Source organism: Vigna umbellata, chromosome 3 (assembly GCF_029865625.1).
Source record: "Vigna umbellata cultivar VRB3 chromosome 3, Vumbellata_1.0, whole genome shotgun sequence".
Taxonomy (NCBI): domain Eukaryota; kingdom Viridiplantae; phylum Streptophyta; class Magnoliopsida; order Fabales; family Fabaceae; genus Vigna; species Vigna umbellata.
Genome location: NC_142167.1, coordinates 21,521,490 through 21,545,760, shown reverse-complemented (window position 1 = coordinate 21,545,760; position 24,271 = coordinate 21,521,490). Strand labels below are relative to the sequence as shown.

Below are 24,271 nucleotides of genomic sequence, written 5' to 3'. Positions count from 1 at the left end.
AAATTAAGATGATTTTGAATAACTTTGGCATATCAAGAAACAATATTAAATTGAATTTAATTATATAAAATAGACTTGTAAAATAAAATAAAATATTCTTTGACACATCTAAATTTTTTATATTAACTTGATACTATCATTTCTTACTTTTTCACTGTTTTTTTTCTTAAATATACATAAATTTATACTTTTATGATTATTTTATCTTTATATTTTATGTGAAATGAATATAAAAGTGCGTCATTACTCGTAAAATAAAGTTTTGAATGGTTAAATTTGGTGTGGAATTTTGAAGGGAGGGAAAAATTAGAGGGAGCAGTGAGAAATGAGAATGGTGGTTGGTAAGAATGCGTAGTAATTAGTGTGTTCCAACTCCCACAGAAGAGAAGTAATAGTGATGCAGACCTCGTTGTTCAGTTAAGAGCATGCATGTGAAGGAGAGCGACACCTCTCAGCTTTATTAAAGGAATCACCATTTTCAAATCAAACATTCTAACTCTTCTTTTTCCAACAACCAATAAATCATTCTCAAATATATCAATTCTTAAATATCATCAAAATCTTAAATATCAAATCTTATATATCCACCAACAACATACATCAATTTTCATGCTTATCTAATTTCGGAGTCCAAAGTAATATTTTTTTACATTATACCATAGAATTACAAATTAATCTCTGGTGTTTGTGTGTTTAGAGGGAGACTTAAAAATTAATCTCAAGAAAAAAATGTATATAATCTTTTGACATTGTAACTTTTTCTATTAATTATTCAATTTTTCATAAAAAAAATTATGAATACTTATATTAATAGGAGATTAAGACCACAGCACGAAGTGATCATGTTAGAAAAAAGACACTTTCATCTAATATAATTTAGAATTACAATTAGTCTTTATTTAGTAGAAACTATTATCTGCAATCCAAAAGACTGTGTTTAATGTTACTAAAGAGTATTTAATGAGTGTATAAATTATAAAGAATGTTGGCAACACGTGGAATGTCGTTTTTCAAAAATTAAATATATTTTTCTCTCTTGATTTTAGAAATATATTAATTTAATTATTTTAATCAAATGATAAATTTATTTAATGTTTTTGTAGAAATATATAAACTATAATCTAAATAAGTGAACTCTCAATTTTTTTTTCTCAATTCGGCTGTGGTAGTTCCTACGTTATTCTTACAATTAAAAAAATATCGTGAATGATTTCAAACTAAAAATATTGATTCTTATGCTTGAATTTTAATTATTTACCTTTATAATAAATTAAATTTGAATATTTGAAAATTTGTAAATAGTTTAAGTTATATAAAAATAAAGCTATGTAGTACCTACAATAGTACATAGCCTGAAAATTGGACCTGATTAGTACTATAACAGTTAGAAAATTAAAATCGATTGGGGTTGTTGTTTTCAAACCATATCCAACCTGCTTTACAATAAATTCCATAATGAAACTGCTGTGATATGAGAAGAAACCCAACATCAACAGACTTTGAAGTTCATTGAATTTTGCATGTTGCTATCCTCCTACACGTTATCTCAATCTTTCACATTTCACACCATTTCATATATAACACAAATGTACTTGTAAAATCCTAAATTCTTCTTCGCAAGATTGTACGAAAAAGAAATTATCGTTCGTTACAGTGGATAGAAATAAAGTTTCACATCGAATATAAAATAAGAGATAAACATGTGTTTATATACACATAAGATATTTTCACTGATAAGAGTCATTTTGGAGTGGTACCAAAAACAAATTCGCGAAGATTTGATCCAAAGCAGATAATATCTTACCAGTAGAAAGATCTATGTGTGTGGACGAAGTAAGCATTTATGCCTTAATTTTATGTATATTAAAGATCTCAAGATCTCATATTCATTCGTTGTGTTAAAAATTTCATAGACTCGTTAATGTTTAATTTCACATCCTATTTTAAAGATTTTATATAGATCGAAATAAGACAAATTTATATTTTTTACCAACAAATCAATTATATAAAATTAAATTAAACTTAAATTTCACTTCTTAATAATAATTTGTTTTCCTAGAATATTCTTAAAATTAAACCATATGAAAAAGAGATTCCTAAGTTTATTATCTTGAAATTTTAAATTAAAAATACATAATTCTGTCGTATTTATGATTAAGGAGACAAGAAAATGATAGTATTTTGGTAGGTGGGTATCATATTAGTAGCTATTTACTATTCCTAGGCACGGGGTACCAAACCCCAACTGCCAATTAAATCCTCAGATCAATCAAATATTTCATCTTCTTCATCCTTCTCCTTTTACTGAGGTGAAAAAACACCAATACATTACTACTACCTATGCTTCTTGCATCTTTCTCATACTTAATTTCATAAATAACCAAATATGTTCATCCTCAAAAAATTAACTATTTAAAGAGAAAAATATATATTACTTTAATTTAATTAAATATCTAGTTGGTATATGGATCCAACAAGATTTAATATAAATCATTTATTTCTCAAATCATAATTAGATTAAAAATTAAACTATACTACATATGAAGGGACGTTTATTCTATATAATTACAAGATAAAATTTTAACATGTATACGGATTAGAATGTATGTTGTTTGGTATTGTAGTATTTTATTATTTGAGATTTACTAATCGATAATAAGAGGATAATTTTATTAAAAAGGCATCCAAAAACTTTATTTCAAAAAATATTTCGCCTTAATTTCTATAAAAGGTAATCTTTTTTTTCTTCTTAAAACCATTTAAAAGAAAGAATATTTTTAAAAAGTTATTAATATTCTCTTTGTCCTCTCTCCCTTCCCTTTCTCTTCTTTCTTTTGGATAATTTATTTTAGATAATTTATTTTAGATTACTTTTAATAAAAAGGGTAGCAAGTGAAACTAATAATAAAAAATATAAATATATATGTCTTTTTGAAAAAAAGAGACGACAAATTCACACACACACATAATTTTTTATATTTATTTGATATTATTGTTTTTATCAAAACTATTAAAAATTATTTTTTTATAATTATTTTATTTTTGTAATATATGTTAAACGAATATAAACATGTGTCATTTTATAAAAAAGAAACTCATTTTAAGATAATAACGAAACTATTTTATCACGAAAATATCACACTTTTATAAATAAATCATTCATTTTATAGAGAATGCTAGTCATGTTAGGGGAAAACTGAATCCATATATTTTCCCACCCTCTCTGACCAAGTCATTCTTATAACAATGTCTGACTAAATTTTTATGAAAAATTTTCAACGAAATTTATTGTAATTCATTGCATGAACTATATAGATTGGATGTGCATGTGATGAATTGATACGTATAAAAATCTCTGCCTAGAACAGTATGAAATTGAAGAATTAATGAGCTAAAGTTACGGTGGAACATGTGGAGCAACTTTGGCTGTAAGTTACTTCAAATCAAAACACTGTGCAACCTTGTTACACCAGAATTGCAACTGCAGACTCATTATCACAGTTCACAACACTGGAAGAAGCACTCGACAAGAGAACGAGACTTGTCTGGCCATCTAATATCTTGCCCTATGTATACTTGTTTACATTTTTTTTTAATAACATCGGTTTAAAATATATAAGAGGGTATAGATCTCACCTTACAAGCTAGTCACGTTCGAGATGTATCTTAAGAGTTTACTTCAGATGAAAAAAATTATATAAATAATATCTTAATTCAAATAAGTGTACAAAATTATATAACTTTAAATAAATAAAATTTATAATTATATTATTCATAAAAATAAATATTCTAAAATATAAATACTTGGATTATTATCATTAATTTTGATGCATTTCATTAAATATATAACTTTTTAAGCTCGCAGAATCGCTCCAAACTTGTGATTCTACATGATTTTACCGATTTCACAGTCAAATTCTACTGAGTTTACGCAGAAAATGAGTTTACTTCTGAGTTAATTTAGAAGCCATGTCTAAAAACGTAAACTCATACGAGTTTACGAGTTAACTCGAGAGTTTGATAACCATGTCTATATCGACTAGAGATAAGACCGATTTAAAGTATATAATTAGACGAAGACCTCAACTTAAATTTTATGGAATAAATTAGACTTAAAATTGTTGGGTTCCTTTTGTCAATTCATGCACATAGTTGTATAGTATCTAACTTTATAAGTATCTTCATAATCTCTTGTGCTTTCTTCATCTAGATTTTCCGGCTCCTGTTGTCGGTGAAGGTTTCGGCGACTCCGCCACCATCTTCAATTTCTCAAGCTCGCAGCCCAGCCAAGAGCCTCTTCGCCGTGGGTTCCATCTCTGGTCGCTGAGGCACTCAATCCAACCTAGTTCACACGACGACTGTTAAATTTTTTTATATTAAAATATATCAAAATTTATAGACGAAAGATCTATTGAAAAACACATTTAAATAAATTTTCAATTATTATAAATCACATGTGAAAGAAAAAATTAGAAAAAATACGAAAATAATAAAATGTGAAAATAGTAATGAAAAATAATATATTTCGTAGTTGTTTTAGTTGTGTTAAATGATCTTTTACATCAAATTATAATACACATGATATTTACAAAACTCATCTCAATTACATAATTATTTTAGAAAATTATAAATAAAACATACGTAAAATATTCTAAGTTTTCTAGTTATGTAAAATGTTTTTGAATTTTTTCCCTTATCTTAAGTTTTTCTACAAATTATTGAAATGTTTCCATCTTTTAAGTTTTTCTATCTTCTTTTAGTAATTCATTGTTCTTTTATATATCATATTCATGTTCACACACACACACGTGTATGTATATATATATATATATATATATATATATCCTGCAATTGTATCTCAATATATCCACAGTGAAGGCATAACAGCTTTCTTTTACACATGCAACTAGTTCTAATCATGTTGGAATCAAGGGTGTATAATCACTCTTTCAATTTAAGCCACTTAATTAATTAATCAAGTTTTATATACTTGACTGCTGTAGAGTTTTCTTTTTTAATATATTCTCAATTATCGTGATTAACAGTTTGTTTGTTGATCTAGTATTGATAGAAAATACGTTCAGGGATCTGGGCTTCGTTCATGCAGGTATTCATCTAACCAAAGTTTAAACCTGGAAAATGTCCATGATCTGCAGATACCTGCACTGCATTTTGTACAAAGTAATTATATATATCCCAATTTAGAGATTTTAAATGAAAGTAACAAAAAAAAAATAATTGAAGGACTTAGCCATGTCCCATTTGTCTGTTTTGTAGCTTAAACGATTGTGAAACATTTTTCCCTATACATATGCTGATTATAACAGATAACAAGTACAATTTTGTATGTTAATGAAGCAAAATAATTGGAAAACCCAGATGCGGTAGTTTTATTTGTTGGTGATGGATTTTAGTTGAGTGGAGAATCAAGACCATCTTGAGAAGAAAGTGAATGGAGGGGTTGATGCCTCTGAGAAGGGAAAGATGGCATCTTCCTGAAAGAGGGTCTCTTTTCAAGCTGTTGGATTGTTCTCTTGGCATAAAGTGTTTGAAACAGTGGTGATGCTCTCTCCTTGAATTTCAGAACAGTGAAGAACAGAAGTCTGTAAGCCAACAGAATCACAAATAGAGCTGCCAAATCCCACCACTTTGAATGGTTTAATTCAATGCCTAACATGTGTGTGATCACGTATTCTCCAGTCAGTTTTTTGTCACCAGGTATCAGAGGCTCAAACTCAAGCCCAAGCAAGTCATTCTTGTATGCACCCTACATTGTGTTTCAATCCATCAAATCAATGATTTTTTAACGTTAAGAATGAAGTTAACATTATATATTACTTATTCTCATTGATCCAAAGAAATATATTAATCATACATTTGATCGAAAATCTCCTACAAATATAATCATTTTTAAATGAATTTAACGTGATTTAGCACTGTAAAACCAGCTTGTAAGATGAAGTTTGCACTTACTTACATAGTGTAGATTATCCTTCAATGTATACTTAGACACAGTTCAGATTAGACAAATGGAAGACACAATTAAGATTTTACCAAGAAATTAATTAAGTTACCTGAATTGCCCATGAACCATAGCTGATATATGAAATTGGGTAGCGCCAAACTGGTTTTGGAAGATCAGACAGCAACCTGAAGAATCCTGAGGTCATCATCATGATTCCCTGCAAATGATTCAAAGTTAATTACTAGTCAACACAGCTGCCTCATTTTTCAAGAACAAATTGATCTCCTTTGAATTAAAAGGGTAAGTGTTTGATTAATTGATCTTACTATTATTCCAGCTCCTGTAATTATTCCCATGAGGAAATTTGGAACAAGTGAAGCCACAACCATCATGAGGCTCTCTATTACTGAGATGCAGCTGTAGATGTTGAAGGTGAAGAACACAAAGTGACTTATCCCTGGCCTGAATTTCACCATGTTATAGGTGATGGTGCTAGAAGTAAGAGCAATAGCAACCAAGAATGGGAAAGAAGAAAGGAAATTGGCTAAAATATATGCTGCAACTCCATAGTATCCATTGAGCCTTTCTCGATAAAACACCTGTTTCATGTAAACAAATTAATTCAAAACTTCATTGTTATGAGACAAACAAAATCTCACATCAGATAAAACAAAAAATGGACATAAGTTTTTATATAAACATAAAATACCTCCTTTGGGAAGAGGTTCTTTTGAAGTTATATCAAAAACAAATTCGTGAAGACTTGGTCCAGAATAGACAATATCTTACCAACGTGGAAGCTAAGTCTATAAAAGTTTGAAAACAACACACTCATACAAAACCTTTTAGATTACCTTCATTTCTTCAATGAATGATGGAAAGCCCCCAATTGACATGAATGTCATAAATCCTGATATGAATGCACCACAGGCACCACGGGCAAGAATGGAAGTGTAGCTGTAGCCAATGTCAAAATAAACTGTTCCCACACATATGGACACAATGATGTAAATTATGATCCTCAACCAGTAGTACCCCACATCTCTGCACATGTTCACAAATGATCTCTTTGTCAAAGTTGAGAGTTGCTTCCACCAACTAGCTTGACTTCCATTTTGTGTCTGAGGTTGAAGCCCTTCCTGTAACACAATCAATATTTTATGATAATGCTATCAAGTATTATACACTATATTTTGCTTTTCTGTTAAGACAACACAGTGCCCTATGAATTTCAGTTTTGAACTGATTAAGTGTGTTTGAAAAGGCATACGTCTGTAGATAGTTCTTGAATTCTGGTCTTTGCCCTTCTGGCATATGCCGAACGCCTATATTTCTCAACTAGCATTGACTTAATCTCTGCTGTAGCCAAATTCATGAAAGGATCAGCTGAGTTTGGAACATCCTGATAAGGGGAAAATAGAGAGAGCAACTCCATGCATTAGTATAGCCATTAAAACTAAAACTTCAAGCTCAAATTTTTATGAACATCTATGTGTCTGTTATATTGTTAGTTATAATATCCTATATATTTGGGTTTGTTCTATAATTTCCTTTCTTATTATTTCTTATTATTTCTTATTATTTATTACAAAAAAGTTTCAAATCGACTAAAAGTAAGATCAATTTAATATATATATATATATATATATATAATATTCACATTACAAACTTATTTTATAGAATTGAATTAGATTTAAATTCACTAACATGGTATCAGAAACTTAGACTTAAAGTCCAAATATGTGTATTATTTTCTATGGAAGGGAATTTGCCCAAACCCTAATTTTCACTACTTTCAACAATTTCCATACTTGAAATCTGTCGACCATCAGAGACAAAAAAAAAGTAGTTTCGGGCGGATAAGTACTAAAATATAAACCACGGCATATTTTATTTGAAGTAGTAACCAAAACATACATGAATTCTCTGAGATCCCTTCAACGTAGCTGTAACAATGTCGAAATCAGAATTGATGCATCGTAGGAAGTGATCAGAAGGATTTCTTTTACGTGGACAAGGGAAACCAGCTTCAGCAAAAAACTGCAAGAGAAATTGAAAAACAAAAGGCATTGCAGCTTAGTTTCAGACCTCAAAATATTGAAGTAACCAAATAGAGACCAAATTGTGACCATATTTTGGTGCTTAAAACAAACATGAAATCAATTAATCATAATCAAAGGGATGAATAAACTGTGAAATAACCATTTTACATCATTGAAGAAAGAAAATTTTAGATACTGAAGTTTGATGAAATATATATGATAACAGTAAGAGTGTACCTCAATTGCAGATTTTGCTTCTCCAAAATAAACTGTTTCACCGCCAGATAGCAAGAAAAGGTCATCAAAGAGTGTAAAGACTTCACTGCTGGGCTGGTGAATGGAAGAGATAACAGTTCTTCCATCACGAGCAACATTTCTGAGAGTTTGAACGACAAAAAATGCAGAGGCACTGTCAAGGCCACTGGTGGGTTCATCAAGGAACAGTAAACGAGGCATTGTAAGGATCTCAAGTGCAATGCTAAGCCTCTTCTTCTCCCCTCCACTTATACCTCTCAAGTGCCAGTTACCAATCAACCTATCAGCGCAATCTTGGAGACCCATTTCTATGATTGTTCCATCCACCAAGCTGTTAACTTCTTCTTTGCTCATTGATGTTGGAAGACGTAGATGGGCCGAGTAGGATACAGTTTCCTTCACAGTAAGAGTTCCCAGAAGCACATCCTCTTGAGTTACGTACGCCTGAACAAATTTCAACCACAAAAAATCATTACAAAACCATGCATTTCTATGCAGAATTACCATACATTACAAAAACATACATGTCCATGCAGAATTAACTTTTTTGTCGAAACCAGGAGATAATATAATACATTATCAGCTAAGCAACAATATCAGGAGAAATATTAATAGTTTTAGATAACAAGTGAATCATATGACAGAGAAAGATAGAAAGAAGAGAAAAAGTATACTGTGAACAAGTATTATTTTTCTTTTTCCTGCGAATTATATAACACCAGTGTTTTCTTTTAAGCAGTTTAACATTTTTTAGTATAAGATGGTTGTTGCTAAAAACAATCTCAGTTAAGCATTTATATGTTGCAACAAATTCCAATGATAAATGAACGAGACAATAATATAAAGAAAAATGATTCTATAACACACATAAATTTTTTACATTCATTTGACACTATATTTTTTACTTTTTACTTTCTTCTTTCTTAAAAAATACAAATTTTAAACTTTTATGATAGTAAAAGTGTGTCATGGTATCATTACTCTGATATAAATACGTTTTCAAACGTTAAGAAAACATATTTACATTCATATTTATAAAACAGTCTGAGTTTCACTTCTTATAATTTTGTAATGTACTGAGAATAATGGGTTAGAGAGTGTATGTTTCTATCAGATCTCTCCACAGAATATCAGTATTAAGTAAAAGTGCTAGTTTACTTACAACACCGCCGTAACCTAGGCTTTTTTTCTTCCCATTTAGAAGAACATTTCCTGTCATAACCACATTTTTTGAGAGTCTACCTGCAACCACATCAAGACATTAATTATAAACAACGCTGAAAAATTATGAAGCACATGGCATGACATAGTACAACTATAGCTTCTTGACCCAAAAATTAATCCAAAATTCATCAGTTTTCTCTAAGGGATGACTGTATCCAGAAATAATTTGTTAACTGATCTGGAAGAAACTGAGTATATGCATAGATACAATCTAATGTATCTAATACACCAATACCACCGATAAGTTGATTTTCAAAATAATGTGATACAATATATAATATATGTAGATTAAGAAATATATAAAAATATAATAAATATGATTGTTATTGTGTAAATTAAAATTTAAATCAAATATATTAGATATTATCAAAATGAAAAATTATAAATTATTATTAACATAAAAGTATTATTATTTTATATGTTAAATACTTTATTGATATTAAATATAAATACGTAACATAAGTTGAGGTATTGTATATCATAAGAGCGGAAATATAACACTATTAATTTTATTTTTCTCAGGATATTATCAGACTAAAAAAAAAAATACACGTCTTCCTTTTAAAGACAAAAAAATACAATTAATATTTTTTTTAATTAAAAAGTGTTTGATTTTATTTTGTAGTGGATGAAATTTTGCAGAAATATAAAAATAAGTATATAAAATACGTTATCAGCTCATAAAAAAATTGTTATCTATTACTATTATTATATATACACACACAAGCACTAATTTATTGATCTTTATAATAATTAACCTAGAAGTCATATATCAGACTATTTGTGAACGTAAAATTTTATCATACAGTATATATTATGATTCTTATTTATTGTATTTTGTTAATAAAATATTAGAAATGACAATTTTATAGTTACTACTTATATATATATGTATATATGAAGTTAAATTAATCAAACCAACTTATATTTTAATCAGTAAATTATAGGAAACCAATAATTAATTCCATGGGTAAGTTTTCAACTGAGGTCATCGAATTAAGGCTTATGAATGTTCGAAGAAATGCAGAAAACTTTCTACCCAGTTGTCCCAGCAAGGGCCACAGGGCTAAAACTGTGTTACGTTAATTTATACATGGAAGTTTGTAATTGCTAAAGTGGTATAATCATCTACTTTTCCTCTTTTAGTGAAAGTTTTTTCATGTGGCATACTATATCATAACCAAACTAGAGTGTCATATTCTTTAAATAAGCCTTCAAAATCAGTGAGGTAGGTTATAGACTTATAGTGGTGGTTATACTCTTTAATATGCAATTTCAATCTCACCCTTCCAACCACCAAAATTGAAGACTCGCCTACCATAATGGATAGGGAGCCATCCACTATATTGTCCTTTTCAGTGTCAACTATCACAAAGTTCCAAACTTAATGAATGAAGAATTAAATAATAAACCCCACGAAGCTGCTATGATTGAAAGACTTTTCCATCATTCTGTCAAAACAAGAACCTTGAAAATTTCTCTTTTCTTTGTCATTATTTGAACAGCAAACATGATTATTTAAATATCAGTATAAGAACAGCAATACTTGAGATTTCTTCACAGGAAATTAGTTGGAGATAACAGCGTACCCCACCACCGACCAAACCATTAAAAACAATGGCCCATCTTGCCACAAGATTTTTAAGTCACGAAACAAAAATTCAACTTAGCAAATTCAACCAAAAGTGAATCTCAATATGGAAAGATGTAAGTCCCAATATCGAGCTACCCCATTTGATTAAAAGAATTTGCACACCAGAAGCAGTTAGTAGACAGAAACTAAAGGTCTTTCTTTTCCTCAAAAAGATAACTTTGTTTTTGAGAAACAGTGAAGGCGAACCATGCACTTGAACACACGATGTTAGCAGAACAAAACGGTGTGACATGAGATATGGATATTGTTTCAATGCCAAGTCAAACTATTAGATGTTTAAATGAAACTTTAAACTTCTACATGATGTAGTAATCGGTGTATATATATATAAAAGTACCTGCAAGTGCATCAAGAAGGGTAGATTTTCCAGAGCCAGAAGGACCCATGATGGCCATGATTCGGCCAGGCTCAGCATAGCCATTGAGGCCATTGAGCAATCTCTTGGTGGGTCCTTTTCCAAAGTTTGGAAGCACAACTCTGAGATCTTGCCAAGCCAAGAAGCTTCCTCTGTCAAAGCCTGTGTATGGGAGATCCCTCTGAGTTTCAGTAGCAGCAGCACCCCAGTTGAAGCCTTTGTTCCGGTCGGTGGCTGCTGCTGCTGCCTCAATCTCCATGGTGATATGCAGCTACAGATATGGAAGTTTGACCTAAAAAGATTGGAACTTCACATAAAATGAAGTTAAGGAAGATAGATAGATAGGTGTTATAGGAAAAAAAAGAAAACACAGATAGATTGATTGGCAACAAATACCAAACAACTAACCATTAATGCTGTGAGAGAGAGAAAGGAAGAAGAAGTTATTGATTGGATTGAAGATGCACAGATCAGAGGCACACAGGTGGCAAGTAAGGGAAATTAATGTGAGAGTTACAGCTGCGTACATGTATACCATGCTTTCTCATGGCACCACCATGAATGCTGCTGTCAGTTTCCACATCCCTTTAACTTTTAGTTACATCTTTTCATAAACTTCTTTATAATACTCCTTCCTTCTAAAATTTATAAGAAAAATGATATTTTAACATACATAATTTTTTTCATTTTATTTGATATTATTCTTTTTTGTTTTTTTAAATTACAAAAATTCACTTTTTTCTATAACTATTTTATTTTTGTTAAGTATATTAAATGAATATAGATATACGTCACGTTACCATTATTCATTTTTTAATAATATTATTTTTTAAAATAATTTCTATTTATTTTTTTAATTTAAACATTAAATTACTTCTTTTTTACCTTTTATATTTGTATTAAGTACCAAAGACTATATATATTGTGATATAAAATGAAAATAGTAATAAAAAGTTATAAATATTTTATTGAAACGGACAAAAATTACATTATTTCATTTACTTAAAAATAAACTTACTATCTTCTAGTTACATATTATATGTGGGGTTGTCTGATTCTCGGAATTGTGAAAGGATAATTTTGAAAATTTTGCTAATGGATAATGGTTATGTTATTATCTGAACTTGTGAAATCTGACATATGGTTTATTTGTATGATAGTTAATTGAAATTTATATAAAATGATTTAATTAATTTAAAATATAAAAAATATTAAGAGTATATATAAATATAAAATTTCAATTTCTTAAATTATTAAGAGTGCATACAAAATAATTTTCAACTAATTACTAAAAATATAAATTTTACTTCTATAATTAACTCAGTCTACTCCTAATGAATGCTTTCCTGTAAAATTTTCCTACATTCAATAAAAATATGGTGTTTAATTTTCTTTTGATAAATTAATTATAAATATTTTTTTTCTAAATCTATCCGAAAAATAAATTGGAAAAATAGATCCAACAGACATGCAAAGTATTTCTAAATTTTGAACTGCTGAGTTTATTTTATATTACATGTTAAGGTAAAATCTCAAGTTCGTATAATTTGTTTTTATTTTTTTGAATATTTATATTTCGACTTTAAACAAATTTATTTACAGATAACTATTCAATGTCTTGTAATTCTATAGTCTTTTGTCTTCTATTTGGTGGTAGATGTTATTTATGACTTGGTATCTTCATAGACACGTTGCCATAACTAAGATATTTGCAAAGCAACCTAAATCTAATTCCTTCACTAGGTTATGCTATTTTAAAAATATAAATTTCATGTCCCTTATCAAAACATTCTAAGACATTATTCTTCAATATAAATAAATATATATATATATATATATATATATATATATATATATATATATATATATCACACCCTAAAATTAGTAATGAGCAGCTTAATTATAAGGAGCAGTGTTCCTTTAGAAGACTAATATTTTATTAAAGTATGATGGTAAAGAAAAACCCCTTTTTGGTAATCTTTTCACTTCAGACAAAAAGTCTCTTTTGTCAATTGAAAAAGTAGTCTTTATGCAAAAATCTGTTAATTGAAAAGTAGTCTAAAACGTACATATACTTTTTCAGATCTTTTATACTTTCAACCAATCATAAATAATAATATAATTTAATTTTTTTCTTTACTTTCATAGGTATATAGAAGACATAAATAAAGTAATTTTTAATCATAGCTTTTTTTTCAGCTTAAATATTTTATCCATCACGAAAACTCTTTTTAATATGTAGTTTCTCAATTTCTCTATAAATCGTGATATTTTGTTTGAAAGCTTTTTTGTGGCTTCAAATTGTACTTCAACTTGAAGACTTATATCAAATATACTTTGAATTAACATAACCCAACAATTAATTCAACTGAAGAGATTAATTTTATGAGATTAAGTAAGTAACAAGAAAGTTCATTGAAAGGAAATAAATTGCCATAATGTAATTTGAAGTGCAAGTATAGAAAATGTACAAACTTTTTTTGAAATAGTTATTAGAAACATATGCAACTTTATTGAACCAACAACCACCGATAGGGCAGAATGAATTATAAAACACGTGTTACAAAGTATTTTATTTGTTTCAACCAAAAAGTAGGAAACAAAACGCATGCAAACAAATCTCTTAAAACTTTTAACATCTGTCTCATTTTCTTTTCTAAAGTGGATATAATAAATTTTAAATAAATAGAGATAAAATAAATTTATACTATATAATTCAATTTAAATATAAATATAAAAAAAATTTACAAGTCAATTTAATAAAATTTAATTAAATTTAAAATCTGCTTTACATATTAAAATTAATTAAAAACTTTTATCCTAATCTTATAAATATTTAGTTTTATGAATACAAATATCAGCCTCCAAAATAAAACACTCTCTCAAAAGATAAATTTATAGTACACAAATCAATACAAATCTTATTTTCTAAACTGATTTTGTAAATTTAAATTAAACTTAAAATATCTTCCTTAATAATATAGGTTAATTGTTAATAACATTCTCTCAATCTGGATCCTTACCCAGAATTCCTTCGTCTGCACTTGTCTACTTTCTAATTGCTTTAATTTTCATCCCAACATTTAATTCAAGATTTTACCATTTGCTAAACATTCTTTATATCAACTTTAAACTTCATTTGTGGATCAACTTTTCAGTAAAAACAATACATCACATAATCTGAAAATTCTTCAAATTTTACAACTAGTGGTAACGGGATCAAAATTAAACCTAACATTGAAGTTTTATTTTTATATACTGATACAAATTATTTTAAAATTCAATATGAAAAGTTCCAGAGATAAGTCATCAACTACAAAGCACTTATCAGAGCCTCCGTAAAAATCGCAAATAATACGACGTAATATTTTAATCCAGTAGACCAAGCATCACAACAACTTCTAGCATCGACAAACGGATCATTACTCTTGTGGCGTCTCAAATCTTGTTGGGGTGTCGATTCCCATCATGCAGCAAAGGCCCGATATCAAAATTATTAGCAAAACTATACCCTGGATTATCACAAATAACAATCATATCAGAATAAGATAAATCACACTCGACAGCCACCAACTCTAAACTCCCTTCGTGTCTGTCTGTTTTGATATGACATGTTACTTGGTTACATATTGCACGGAATACCAAGTATAAATGGAAGATGATAGTTATTTAGATATTACATATCTCTTTTATAGGACATTTGAATTGTAATACTTCATGTAAATCCATGAGGGACTGACAGCCAGGGAGGGGGTGGGGGAGGATTCTTAGACAACTTCTAAGTATTTTAAGAGTTTTGCTCGACATATGCATCGGTTTAAAAATACTATAGCATTATTATCATGTTTTGAAATATTAGTTTGAACGACATTTCTACAAGGAAATGCTGTCACATAAGACTGGCTAAAATTTGTAAGAAACTAAATTTAACCAATTACATAATTTGTAAGGGAGGAAATGCAATAAATGTCTAAGACCTCCCAAGTCGAGGGAGGCTGAGAATGCTGAAATATTACAGGATCACAGGATGCTACTAAATGTCATGATATTATCATACTCCTATTGTTAAAACTGGAGGCCTGGGGTTAGAGACAGACAGCAACTTACACAAGCAGGCCCAAAGAGAGTATAGTTTTGGTACCATAGAATTCATACATAAAAAAAAGGAATTAAAAACAAGGCACTCCTAAGTCATCGAGCTACCGCACTTGAAAAAATGGACAAAGAAGCTTACCACAAAAATTCCTTCCAAAAGAGATGATTTAAGCTGGCAGACCTCATCACAAGCTGTGGAATTGGTTGATTCAGCACTTTCTTCTAGAAATCTTTGCAGATCTCTGTAGGAAGGATAGCGGATTGACCTAGAGGGATCTGACACATAAAGAACAGCATATTTTGCACCAGATTCCTCCACGGAACTGATAACCTTGGATAAAACTTCCCCTACAAACACAAACATTAACCAAATTCATATCTAGCAAAACCCATAACATAGGTAAAAGTGTATCTACCTTCAGATTGTGCCCTGTCAACATTTTTAAGAGCTTGAGAGCCCCCATTACAGAACACAACCAAATCTGTTTTCCCCCTGTGACTATCTTCCATTCTCTTTGTCAAATAGTCCTGTCAATGGGAAAATAAAGGGCATCAGGTCACCGTTACAGGACCCAAGATTCCACAATGGACCTTGTCACATTTATTTGTTGATTACTTGTATTGAGTGCAAAGCTGTGGTTTCTTCATGATTTGTACCACCCACGGAGCAAGATCCATGGAAAGCAACATTGGCAATTTCCGTACCATCTCCACAGGCTTCAGAAAGTCCTGAAACCAAAGTGCTCTCCAAAAGCAAATCCTCTGATGCAGAAACATAGGGAAACGCCACAGAAGTGTTGGATCTGGCAAAAGAGTTCTGTTCATAAAAATGGAACAGTGTCACAGTAAAAATATATAATGGAATAGACCCAAACTCCAGTATATGGACTATAAATTATATAATGGAATAGGATGGAAAGTGATGGAGTTCAATGCATCTAATTCCATCAATGTGAGACTTTCTTGTTACACCCCTCATATTAGGGTACACTAATGGAACAATCCTCTCTGTCTATTTTAGCAACAATTCATTTTTTTACCCCTTCTATCTAAATACAAATATTACAGAATGAAGATGTGGATGAGTTCTGACTTTGGTGGTGAGAAAGTGTTGAAATGAAGATCAGGTGACAATCGGGTTAGATGAGTTTACAATTTTGATTGTGACCCTACCCTAATAAGGATTAGGCTCTACTCGGGTTCAATTGGGTTTTGTTGTCTAAGGTTGGCACATGGAAGAGGTTTATGGTGAGTAGCACAATAGAGATGGTGGTTGGTTGGGCTTCTGTTGTGACAGATATAGAGTGAAGTGAGGGTTCAAAATACAAAGGTGCATGGCAAAAGTTTTGATGGCATTGACACTAGATAACATATTCTGCAAAATCCAATCTCATAGAACTCATCTGCTGAGGATTTATATTTCTAAGACAGGGTTAATATAAGAATATAAAAGTAATAATTTATTCTGCTCCGTTCTTTTTCAAATGATAGAATAGGACATTTGATCCATTCTATTATAAAATACTCAAAAATGGAATGACATTTTTAATCTATTCCATTCCGCACTATTATACTTTGATTAATTCCATTCCATTCTCTACGACTGATCCAAACATAGCCTTAGAAATCTCAAATCATATTCACTCAACATGAAAACTTGACACAGAGTGCATGTCACAATTCTCTCACCTTGAGCAGGTCTAAAAGGGCTGAGTCTGAATGTTTGTTCATGCTTAAATCTGAAGATTGTAGCTGCAAAAGAAAAATGCAACATAGTTTACTCAACAGATGCCGCTGCACTAGTTGGCAGGAATCTAATACAAAGTAAACAATAAATACATAAGCTGCAATATGAACTCTATTATCTATATAGAAGCTTGAAAGATATTACCTCTCTACCAACGAATAAAAGTGCCAGATCCAGAGGCTTGTCAAAATTCTTTCCTTTGCACTATAAAAAATATATAAAAATTAAAAACACTAAGCAACAACAACAATAGAAATAAATTGAACAAGATTATCTCTATCATAAATAGGGACAGAAAAATATCCTCTTCTTCATAAAGGTTGAGGGGAGAGAGAATTGCACAGTACATAGTCAGAAACCAATCACGAAGATAAAGATAATACCAGAAAATTTGACCAGCCAGCTTCAGATATAACAGACTTTGCCAGATCATAAGGAGAAATGACTTGGTAATTTACAGATTCCTTCAATCCAAATTCAGAGGCCCTGAAACGGTCCAGTCCAGTAAGATATAAACGATTTTATTATTTGCTATAGTACATATGTAAACACGATAAGGGAATATTCAAGAACAAAACACAAACTCATTCTTACATGTAATAAATCACATGAAGTATCATACAATTTAAAGATGATATCAGTTGCCACTAAAGACAACAAGAACTAAATGAAAATGTTACATATTTTACCAACACTATTCGTTTTATCCTTGTTCATATTTTTCACTTATCCACTGCTTTCATTTCTCACTCTAGACTTCAAAACTACAAAATTTCAAGCCCTAAACTACACCGCATCAGCTGTTTTCTTGAACGATCCAGAAAATCTATCTCCTACTTGTGAACCAAAGCGCGTGTGTAATGCCAGTGAAAAATCTATAAATGAACAGTGGGTTTTTTCACTACTTCAATTCCTCCCTTGATTTTCTTCTTCTAGAACCTTTTGGACATGGGGTTCTACAGGCTATCCACACTGCAACACAACCGTAGAATACCCAAACTCCTTCCAACAAAACCCAAATTCCCCATTCTCCAGCTTCCAGATGAGGCCTACGCTGTCCTAATCATAAAAGCCGATAACAAGCTCCGCAATAACTAAATTAAACCTAAGCTGTTTGCTATTATCCACATCCACAAGAACCTTACAGCATAGAACACAGCAAGTAAACATGACCGAATTAGTACGAATTGTGAACTGACGCAAACACGAAAAAAAAAAATAAGAATCAGGAGTTACAGTTCATAATGTGATGACCAAAGGAATGCAGGAACGGTTGAAGGAACTGCTAACAATCCATTTGGAATAAAAGCAAGAAGAATGAAAACACTAAGCAGCGGCACCACCATCGTTGCTCCTGCAACTCAAACCACAATCGAAGTTAGATCGCGTGATACATTTGATCGATCAGCTTCAGATCGAGTCCAAGCAACATACAACTATAAATTTAAAGGCTCTGCGATGAGACGAATTCAACAATCGAAATCGATCGAATCAGAAAGCGAAAAGAAAACCTAATCGTACGTAACTCACCCCCTTATTACACAGGTGTGTCTGTCTTCTTGATAATATTATTAGTTTTATCAGAAAATTAGAAATTGCAATGCGTACCTCGCTCCTCACATAGATCTACGCTGTTCAAAATTTATTTATGATTAAAATGCATACATGGTCCATATTTTTTTTTTGTTTTTTACAATTTTTTTCTTTAAATAAATTCTTTTTTAAAACTCAATCTTTACTTACAAAAAATATTTTTCACTTAAAAAAAGTGATTCAAGTACCTTTACACAATATTTTTTTTTCTTAATTAATAATTTAGATTTCATATTTAATTTATTTTAGTCACATTTTTTTACTCAATTAAATATATCTTAAATAAAATTAATTTGATTACATTAAATTGATGTTAACATCAGAGACATGTCTTATCTTAATATTTAGATCATATTTTATTGTTAGATACTTCAGTTTTGGTAAGTTATTTCTTCTATATTTTGATACATAATATATTTTAAACGGTTTGATATTGGATATATTTATAATTTTAATAAATAACATCTCTCAAATGGAAGCTAACGTTAATTTAACATAAAAATATAAAAATCCAATTAATCATAGATTTAAATATAAAAATGAAATTTATAATTATTTTCTTTATTTTTGTAGTTATATTTTAACTTGGTCACGCTATTTGTAAGCTCTGAAATAATTACTTTTTGTTTTCTCATATTTTTCTTTATATTTTTCTTTATATTTTTCCTAATTTAGCGTCCAATGTAAAAAAAAAAATAGTTTAAATAATAGGGTGAGGTAGGTGCAGTGGCAACTACTGCTCCCTCTGTAGTTGGAAGAGAGAGGGAATGAGTCAGCACTCAAGGCCGCCAAACAAACACTCACACTATAAACTCCGGAGTCCCAATTTTTAAGGAAACCAAAACCAAAGCAAAACTTCTTCTCTGTTCTTTCCGACCTCTTAATATTAGCAGATCTCTATAATATTTTTCGATCTACATTCTCTCTTCTGTTGTCGTTGGAGCTAAAACTGAGATTTGTATTGCCCATCTTTGAATTCCAAAGCAAAAACATGTTTTTGGTGAGACCCATTTTCCGAGGACCCTCCCTCTGGGCGTTGCACTCTTCCCATGCTTGTTTCTCTGCCTCAGCGGCTGCAGTTCAAGCTGAGAGAACCATCAAAGATGGGCCAAGAAACGATTGGAGCCGAGACGAAGTCAAATCCATCTACGACTCTCCCATTTTCGATCTTCTCTTTCACGGGGTAATTCCTTCTAATTTGTTTTAATGGGTTTCGGCAAAAAATCTTTTTTTTGTTTTTGTTCTTGTTCTTGTTTTCAGTTGTTACGTTGATAGGGGAAGTCCGTTATTTATGGTGAAAATTTCCATTATTTATGTTGAAAATATGTGTCAATGATTTCGTATTCACTACTGATATTGTGAAATAATGAATATAATTGGGGCGACCATTGTTCTGTGGGCTAATTTTTGGGGTGAGATAAGCACTAGTCTAAAGTTTAAGATAGTGTTGGACCTATTGTTTTACCTTTTATTGGATTGTAATTTGAACATTCTCAGCTGTCTCGTCTTACAAACTTGTTGTACATTTATCAATACGTTGTTTCTATTTTTGGGGTGATTTGGTTTGTCAGGCTCAAGTTCACAGACATGCGCATAACTTCAGGGAAGTTCAGCAATGTACTCTTCTGTCTATCAAAACAGGAGGGTGCAGTGAAGATTGTTCTTATTGTCCTCAATCATCTAAGTATAATACCGGAATCAAGGGCCAACGCCTTATGAACAAGGAAGCTGTTCTAGAGTCTGCAAAGCGGGTATACTTTTTCTCATATGTCATTATTGATCTCTAGTATTTGGTCTTGTGATGACATTATTGATATCTGTAAAACTTGAATCTTCCTCTCAAATGACATCATGGAAAGGGTAAGTGTTATGTATTCATTTCAAACATTTCTTTACTTCGTATGTCTTGTTCTTATGGTGCCGTTCTTTTTTTCTTGAACGGATAATCCTTTTCCTGCAGGCAAAAGAGGCTGGGAGCACTCGCTTTTGTATGGGTGCTGCGTGGAGAGATACACTGGGAAGAAAGACCAACTTCAACCAAATCCTTGAATATGTGAAAGACATTAGGTAATGCAACATCATTTTATTTGTCAGTTTTTCTACAGAATGATTGGCACATAAGTCTTAAGAGGATTTGTTTGTTAAATACATAAATAAAAGGCTGGTGGTGACTGAAAAGTATGCTGAATGTTTTACTTATTAGTCCAAATGAAATATAGTTTATTTCTTCCGTGAAAATGATAACACTTAGGCTATCTGTCTTATTCCAGGGAAATGGGGATGGAGGTTTGTTGTACCCTTGGCATGCTGGAGAAACAGCAGGCTCTTGAACTCAAGAAGGCAGGTCTCACTGCCTATAATCACAATCTTGACACCTCAAGAGAATATTATCCAAACATCATCACAACAAGGAGTTATGATGAGCGCCTAAAAACACTTGAGTTTGTTCGTGATGCAGGGATCAATGTCTGTTCTGGTAATTATATTAACTTAAACGTGTTATGAAACTTATTAGTAATTTGTTCTAACTTATAGTTAAGTTCATCAACTTGAATATAATATATTGACTGGTTGAAGCTTGACCATTTTATTTATAAGCATTTGTTCTTTCTCTGTTCCAGAATCATAACATCTCATTCTTTATGAAGTCTTTTTTTCACTGCTTTTCAAATTGATTGCTTTTTTGGGAATAAAAACAATTCAAAATGTTAGCTTTGTCTTTGTAAATTTGAAAAATGTATAGCCAATTATATGTATTTTATTTATAGATTAATTGAGTAAGGTGCGAATCAGAACTATCTAAGTGGCTTGAGGATTTGTTTATGATAGTATTTCAAGTTTGGAGTGAATCTTAATACCTTCTTTTGTTTACTTTTCGTGACATTATAGTTACTTGAGAAAAGAGATCCACAGCAGTATAATGATGTGTAATGGACTTCAATGCTATAACTATCTTTTATACAGATTTTATGTCACAATTTCTATCTTTTTCCCTTAAAGCGAGTATCTTAGGGGGACCAATATTTATTTAACGACTCAGCCATGATATCATTAGGTATCAAATCTGATTGTTTTGCTTTGTATCTATTCAAAACCAACCTGAATTTACATTTTATCTTTTCTCATCAATTAGACAATGATTGTGCCATCCATTATTAGTGATGAATATATGGTACACTATATGCAGTAAAATATCTCATTGCAATGAGGAGGGTTATCTTTCTTATAATGGTTTGACTTGCTGAAAATTATTTACAGGAGGAATTATAGGACTTGGAGAAGCAGAGGAGGACCGTGTAGGTTTGTTACATACATTGTCAACACTTCCCACCCATCCTGAGAGTGTTCCTATTAATGCACTTGTTGCTGTGAAGGGAACCCCACTTGAGAATCAAAAGGTGAATTCATGAAATAGTTGAATTATTAAACTAAACTAATAGCAAATAAATGTCAATCACCTTATTGTTCTTAATTTCAGATTGAGTTTATAAGTGAGGAGGACAAAAAGCTTGTTTTTAAAATTTTTAACTTATAAAATAAAAAATGTTTCCTTGTGTAGGATGTAATTGCAATGAATAATATCAACTAACAAGCAGAGATCAAAGTTGTATTATTGTAAGTAGGTATTAGGGTTGCTTTTAGATCATGTTACGAGTGATGCATGATCAGGATTTGCTTGAAACCTAGTGAATCTTGTGTCACATATACCAGTTTTTACACAAACTGCTGTCACATTGATTTGAATTGTCTATATGACCTATCTGCAATATTTTCAGCCTGTTGAAATATGGGAGATGATTCGCATGATAGCCACAGCACGTATAATAATGCCAAAATCAATGGTCAGGCTATCTGCTGGCAGAGTCCGGTTCTCCATGCCTGAACAGGCATTGTGTTTTCTTGCTGGTGCAAATTCCATATTCACTGGTGAAAAGCTTCTCACTACACCTAACAATGACTTTGATGCTGATCAACTCATGTTCAAAGTTCTTGGACTTCTACCAAAAGCTCCAAGCTTTAATGAAGGTGAAACTAGTGAGACAGAAGATTATAAGGAAGCAGCTTCTTCTAGTTGAGCTGGTCAATCTACGATCCTTCAGCCTCTGTTACTGCTAATTAGCATGTACTTGATGTTAGGTTTCATTGAGCTCGTCGTCTATACTCATATTTGACGACATGAACTCCCAAGAACTAAACATAAATGTTGAAAACATTTATTTTTGCCATAACTAGGCTTTGTCAAGCATAAAATTAACGAGTGGAGTAAAAGTTGACAGTTTTCTGCATCCTCAGTCTAAAAAAGTGACTCTTTTCTAGTGATTATTGCCTTTTTTTGGTTGGTAGGTTGTTGGAGATTTTTCAAAAAGATCCTCTAAAATGGGTTATCACCGTGTTCTCTCTGAGATCAACATTTGTAGTTTAAATTTGAATAAAACTTTAGGGGTGTTTACCAGCGTTTTCATTTTCTGTTTTTATCTTTGTTTTATTTTTATTTTAAAGGTGTCACATTTTTTTAATATGGATTTTGATCTAAAAATGTTGCATAAGAAGCACTATTCCAAGAAACGAAGAGTTTTATTCAAATAGGAATTTAGGTTGTTCAAATCTAGTCTTGTGAAATTCGACGGAGTTTTGAAATATAATTTTACTTTTTTAATTTTATTTAGTGACAATTTTTTTTCTTTTAAAAGGTGTGTATGTAACAAGATTTCTAATTTTTTTTATTAATTAGGTCATGAATTCATTCTGTACGGGTTTCGTCCCATACTCTTAATTGCATAACTCCCGATGTTTTTTCTCCTCGCTCCTTGATTTGATTAATAAATTCAAATTTGTAGCATGTAATTAAGATCGTAATTGACTGCCTCACCAATAAATTATTTTACGGCTACCAATCAATATTAAATATTCAACCAAATAGGAAGTTCAGTCAGACCAACAATGCAAAGTAAGTTTTTCTTCTAATCGTTGCTTCAGGATAAAGAGAAATGAAATATCTAATCGGCCAAGTCGAAATTCAACTCAGTAGACTCGTTACAAAATTTAGTTAAACTCGAGTTTATCATAAACAAAAATTTAGCTAAATAATTAAAATTTAACTAAATTTGTCTGAATCTATCAACCAAAATTTAGTCAAATTAAATCAAGTCAATCACAACCAAATTCAGCTAAGTTAATCCACACAAAGTTGAGTTAGTCCCCACAGAATTAGTTCAAATTTGACCAATCAGTCCTAATGAGAATTCGGCCAAATTCAATCTAATCAATCAAATTTGACCAAATTTAACCAAATTTAACCACAATGTACTTTGATAAAACAAAAAATAATTCAATTAAATTC

The 24,271-nt window shown here is 30.8% G+C and overlaps 3 protein-coding genes across 5 annotated transcripts; 1 reads left to right on the top strand and 2 right to left on the bottom strand.

The window, feature by feature from the left end:
- Positions 1–5,125: 5,125 nt before the first annotated feature.
- On the bottom strand, positions 5,126–12,070 carry LOC124849031 (ABC transporter G family member 15-like). 2 transcript variants are annotated; one of them, XM_047326872.2, is made up of 10 exons: positions 11,904–12,070; positions 11,478–11,802; positions 9,425–9,504; positions 8,245–8,706; positions 7,883–8,005; positions 7,236–7,367; positions 6,820–7,104; positions 6,292–6,564; positions 6,075–6,182; positions 5,126–5,767 (listed from the first exon to the last, which is right to left on the bottom strand). In XM_047326872.2, the coding sequence occupies exons 2-10, from the start codon at positions 11,752–11,754 to the stop codon at positions 5,411–5,413; spliced, it is 2,097 nt and encodes a 698-aa protein (XP_047182828.1). In that variant the 5' UTR covers positions 11,755–11,802; positions 11,904–12,070; the 3' UTR covers positions 5,126–5,410. The 2 variants fall into 2 exon arrangements, with proteins under 2 accessions (XP_047182828.1, XP_047182829.1); XM_047326873.2 differs by having other exon boundaries at positions 11,478–11,787.
- Positions 12,071–14,706: 2,636 nt separating this feature from the next.
- Positions 14,707–19,022, bottom strand: LOC124849034 (2-C-methyl-D-erythritol 4-phosphate cytidylyltransferase). Of its 2 annotated transcripts, none has more exons than XM_047326877.2 (9): positions 18,868–19,022; positions 18,574–18,691; positions 17,721–17,823; positions 17,482–17,541; positions 17,280–17,342; positions 16,207–16,407; positions 16,007–16,118; positions 15,730–15,938; positions 14,707–15,007 (listed from the first exon to the last, which is right to left on the bottom strand). In XM_047326877.2, exons 2-9 carry the CDS (start codon positions 18,681–18,683, stop codon positions 14,918–14,920), a joined length of 948 nt encoding a protein of 315 aa, XP_047182833.1. In that variant the 5' UTR covers positions 18,684–18,691; positions 18,868–19,022; the 3' UTR covers positions 14,707–14,917. The 2 variants fall into 2 exon arrangements, with proteins under 2 accessions (XP_047182833.1, XP_047182834.1); XM_047326878.2 differs by having other exon boundaries at positions 18,772–18,914.
- A 644-nt stretch (positions 19,023–19,666) lies between these two features.
- On the top strand, positions 19,667–23,216 carry BIO2 (Radical SAM superfamily protein). Its single transcript, XM_047326879.2, has 6 exons — positions 19,667–20,113; positions 20,502–20,681; positions 20,891–20,997; positions 21,201–21,406; positions 22,189–22,328; positions 22,707–23,216. Exons 1-6 carry the CDS (start codon positions 19,922–19,924, stop codon positions 23,004–23,006), a joined length of 1,125 nt encoding a protein of 374 aa, XP_047182835.2. The 5' UTR covers positions 19,667–19,921; the 3' UTR covers positions 23,007–23,216.
- The last annotated feature ends 1,055 nt before the right edge of the window (positions 23,217–24,271 follow it).

Bases quoted from the DNA above. Each gene is read 5' to 3' on its own strand.
- LOC124849031 (XM_047326872.2), bottom strand. From the start codon at position 11,754: ATGGAGATTGAGGCAGCAGCAGCAGCCACCGACCGGAACAAAGGCTTC. The intron at 9,505-11,477 runs GTACTTTTATAT...ATGTGGTTGCAG, and splicing joins CCTTCTTGATGCACTTGCAG to GTAGACTCTCAAAAAATGTG. The intron at 7,368-7,882 runs GTATGTTTTGGT...TCCCCTTATCAG, and splicing joins AGGGATCTCAGAGAATTCAT to GATGTTCCAAACTCAGCTGA.
- LOC124849034 (XM_047326877.2), bottom strand. From the start codon at position 18,683: ATGGTGGTGCCGCTGCTTAGTGTTTTCATTCTTCTTGCTTTTATTCCA. The intron at 17,343-17,481 runs GTAATATCTTTC...TTTCTTTTGCAG, and splicing joins TTTTATTCGTTGGTAGAGAG to CTACAATCTTCAGATTTAAG. The intron at 15,008-15,729 runs GTAAGCTTCTTT...GTGATAATCCAG, and splicing joins TTTTGGAAGGAATTTTTGTG to GGTATAGTTTTGCTAATAAT.
- BIO2 (XM_047326879.2), top strand. From the start codon at position 19,922: ATGTTTTTGGTGAGACCCATTTTCCGAGGACCCTCCCTCTGGGCGTTG. The intron at 20,682-20,890 runs GTATACTTTTTC...CTTTTCCTGCAG, and splicing joins TTCTAGAGTCTGCAAAGCGG to GCAAAAGAGGCTGGGAGCAC. The intron at 20,998-21,200 runs GTAATGCAACAT...GTCTTATTCCAG, and splicing joins GAATATGTGAAAGACATTAG to GGAAATGGGGATGGAGGTTT.